General features: G+C 41.1%; 1 protein-coding gene across 1 annotated transcript; it reads right to left on the bottom strand.

The window, feature by feature from the left end:
• Positions 1–1,099: 1,099 nt before the first annotated feature.
• LOC138906188 (uncharacterized) lies at positions 1,100–3,786 on the bottom strand. The gene is made up of 6 exons (XM_070194714.1): positions 3,385–3,786; positions 2,942–3,178; positions 2,421–2,687; positions 2,171–2,284; positions 1,731–1,834; positions 1,100–1,643 (listed from the first exon to the last, which is right to left on the bottom strand). The coding sequence occupies exons 1-6, from the start codon at positions 3,784–3,786 to the stop codon at positions 1,100–1,102; spliced, it is 1,668 nt and encodes a 555-aa protein (XP_070050815.1).

The following is a 3,786-nucleotide window of genomic DNA, read 5'->3' as shown; positions in this document are numbered from 1 at the left end:
TCCAGGTCGGGTTAAGTATTAATAGGTTTAATAAAAGGAGTAAAATGAAAAAAAATAAAAAACTCTTACCTTACCCCCCCCCAAGTCTAGCATGTCGCGCTAGGCTTGGCGCTGGGGGTGTTTTTGATTCTGTATTGTCCGCCACATGAAGCGTGGGGCGCTAGTTTTTGATTTTTTTTTAATAAATAACCCCACCAACCCGAGCACTTAGTACATCCATTATACACACCCCATACCATTCCTACCTATGATTTCTATTACTACAAAGAAAACAAAAAATTTAGTCTACTCTGACTAAGAAAAAGAACGAAAAGCTAAGCTTTGAAAGCACTAAAAATTGGGTTGCCTCCCAACAAGCGCCTGATTTAATGTCGCGACACGATGCAATACGTTCCCTCATGCATCCACTAAGTATATCGAAGTTTTGTGATGACGAACACCACCACCCCAATAATGTTTTACTCTCTTCACATTGACTAATAAAGTGCAATTGCTTTAAGGGTCCTTTAGCTCAACGGCTCCATGCTTTGTAACTCGCACTACTTCAAATGGACCCGACCATCTTGACTTAAGCATCCCAGGAAAGCGCTTCATGCTTAAATTTAACAAGAGAAAGACTTGATCGGCTTCGAACTCACGATGCAAAATATGTTTGTCATGCTATCTCTTTGTTATACAGCTTTGCATTCTCATATGCGTGCAGTCGAAACTTTTAGAGCTCATTTAGTTGCAACATCCATTTTTCCCCAGCTAAATTCATATCAAAGTTGAGCTTCTTGATTGCGCAATATGCCTTGTTCTCAAGCTCAACATACAAGTGATTGAAAAGTCTTTCCATATACTAACCTGTATGGTGAAGCGCCAATTGGAGTTTTGTATGCCATGCGATATGCCCATAGAGCGTCATCTAGGTTGCTAGACCCATCATTCCTACTTACGCTCACTGTATTCTCCATAATTTGATTCACCTCCCTATTTGAGACGTCCACTTAACCACTGGTTTGCGGAAGATAAGCAGGTGCGACCTTGTGTCTCACCCCATAGTTAGCTAAGATGTTGCCCAATAGTTTGTTACAAAACTGAGTACCTCCATCATTGATCAAAACACGCGGAGTCCCGAATCTGGTGAATTATTTTTCTTCACAAAGTTCACCACCACGTTAGCATCATTCGTAGGCAAAGCCACAACCTCAACCCACTTTGACGCATAATCAACTGCAACCAAGATGTACCGATGGACATTTGATGCTGGAAACGGCCCCAAGAAGTCTATTCCCCAAACATCGAAGATTTCAACCTCAAGTATGCCCTTCAATGGCATCTCATGCCTTCTCGAAGTTGTCCCCGTCCTCTGGCACCTATCACACCTTTTCACAAAAGCATGTGCATCCTTTAATAGCTTAGACCAATAGAATCCCGACTGCAACACCTTTGCAGCCGTTTTGTCTCCACCATGGTGCCGCCCATATGTTGATGCATGACAATCATGTAAAATTGCCTCCATCTCCTCTTCAGGAACACATCGACGCACTAGCTGATCTGCACACTGGTTAAACAAAAATGACTCATCCCATAGATAAAGTATCACATCATGTATGAATTTCCTCTTACCATCCGGAGATAACTCTGACGGAATCACCCCACTTACAATGAAGTTCACATAGTCAGCAAACCATGGGGCTTTGCCAACTGTGATGGCTAACAATTGCTTATCATGAAAGTTTTCCTACATTTCATCCCCTTCCTCAATATGTGCGCGTGTTTCCAAGCGCGACAAATGGTCACCCGCCTGATTTTCTGTCCCTTTTCGATATTTGATTTCCACATCAAATTCCTGGAAGAGAAGAACCCAACGAATTAGTCTAGGCCTAGAATCCTTTATCTCAAACAAATACCTGATGGTGGTTGTATAGTCTATGTAGATGATGACTTTAGTTCCCGCCAAGTAGGCCCTAAATTTTTCAAACGCCCATACTACTGCTAGCAACTCTTTTTCTGTGACTGTGTAATTTATTTGAGTTGGATTTAGAGTTTTGCTGGTGTAGTAAATTGAGTGGAATACTTTATCTTTCCTTTGGCCCAATATGGCCCCAATTGCCGTGTCACTAGCATCACATATCAATTCAAACGACTCTCCCTAATTTGGGGCGGTGATAATTGGTGCAGTTACCAATCTCCTTTTCAACTCCTCATATGGCTTCAAGCAGTGTTCATCAAACTTGAAAGGCGCATCCTTCTCAAGCAACCCGGGAGTAGAAATCTTTAATGAATCTACGATAGAAACCTATATGTCCCAAAAAGCTTCTGACTCCTTTGATAGAGATTGAAGGCGGCAATTTTTTGATTGCATCCAATTTTGCCTTATCCACCTCCAACCCATCTTTGGACACCTTGTGCCCGAGTAGAAAACCTTCTCATACCATAAAATGACACTTCTCCCAGTTCAGCACCAAATTTGTCTCTTCACACCTGGCAAGAACTTTACTCATATTCGTTAAGCATTCATCAAAAGTTGGTCCAAAGACCGAAAAATCATCCATAAATACTTCAACAAATTTTTCTACTATATTAGTGAAGATTGCCATCATGCACCTTTGAAAAGTCACAGGTGCATTGCATAACCCAAATAGCATTCGTTTAAAAGCATAAGTGCCATAAGGACAAGTGAAGGTAGTCTTCTCTTTGTCCTATGGTGCAATTGAGAGCTGGTTATAGCCGGAATATCCATCAAGAAAATAATAATAATCCTGTCCGGCCAACCTCTCTAACATCTAATCAATAAAGGGAAGGGGGAGTGATCCTTTCTAGTAGCATTATTCAGTTTTTGGTAGTCAATGCAAATTCTCCAACTGGTGACAGTCCTAGTTGGGATTAATTCATTATTATCATTTATGACCACTGTCATTCCACCCTTTTTAGGTACACACTGGACATGACTTACCCACTTGCTATCAGAGATGGGGAAGATAATACCTGCATCAAGCCACTTTATGAATTCTTTTCTTACCACTTCCTTCATGATTGGGTTCAAGCGGCATTGGTGTTCTACACTCGGTTTGTGCCCATCATGCATGAGAATTTTATGCATAAAAAATGTCGGGCTAATACCACTAATGTTAGCCATGGTCCATCCAATCGCCCGTTTATGCTCTCTAAGCACGCGAAGAAGCTTTTCTTCCTGCAAAACAGATAAGTCAGAAGATACAACAATATGTAATGTTTCATCAACACATAAATAGGTGTAATGAATATGGGAAGGTAGGGGCTTGAGTTCCAATTTAGGAGATTCTTCGATTGACGGCTTGGGGGTGGCCCAGTTGGTCTATCTAGAGGCTCGAAATCGATCAGTCTTTTGATGTAAGCACATGTATCCAAATGGTGCACCATCTGCTTCACCTCATCATCCAAGTCAATATTGCCAAACAACATAAGTTCTTTCTCTAGAGAGTCATCCAGATATGCACCAACATTATTTTTTTTTTCTTCTTTTTCAATCACAGATATCATAGCTAGATCCTCATTGTGCCTTGGCAGCTGAATTTCCCTGTATACATTAAAGATTGCTTCCACATTATCAACCCGGAGGATCATTTTTACTTCACGAACATTGATCACAGTATCAGCGGTGGCTAAGAGAGGTTGTCCCAAGATGATGGGGGCTTGTTCATCAGCTTCATAGTCTAGTATAATAAGACCTGCTGGTAGAATAAATTGCCTAATTTGTAGTAGCACATCTTCTATCACCCCTTCGGGATAGACAATAGATCTATTAGCAAGCTGCAACAT

The sequence above is a fragment of the Nicotiana tomentosiformis genome, chromosome 2 (assembly GCF_000390325.3).
Source record: "Nicotiana tomentosiformis chromosome 2, ASM39032v3, whole genome shotgun sequence".
Classification (NCBI taxonomy): domain Eukaryota; kingdom Viridiplantae; phylum Streptophyta; class Magnoliopsida; order Solanales; family Solanaceae; genus Nicotiana; species Nicotiana tomentosiformis.
This window is presented reverse-complemented; position numbering and strand designations above follow the sequence as displayed.

Coding starts and splice junctions, on each gene's coding strand:
- LOC138906188 (XM_070194714.1), bottom strand. CDS start 3,786: ATGTTGCAGCTTGCTAATAGATCTATTGTCTATCCCGAAGGGGTGATA. Junction 3,179..3,384: donor ATGATGAGGTGAAGCAGATG/GTGCACCATTTG, acceptor TCTGTTTTGCAG/GAAGAAAAGCTTCTTCGCGT. Junction 2,285..2,420: donor GGGAGAAGTGTCATTTTATG/GTATGAGAAGGT, acceptor TGGGACATATAG/GTTTCTATCGTAGATTCATT.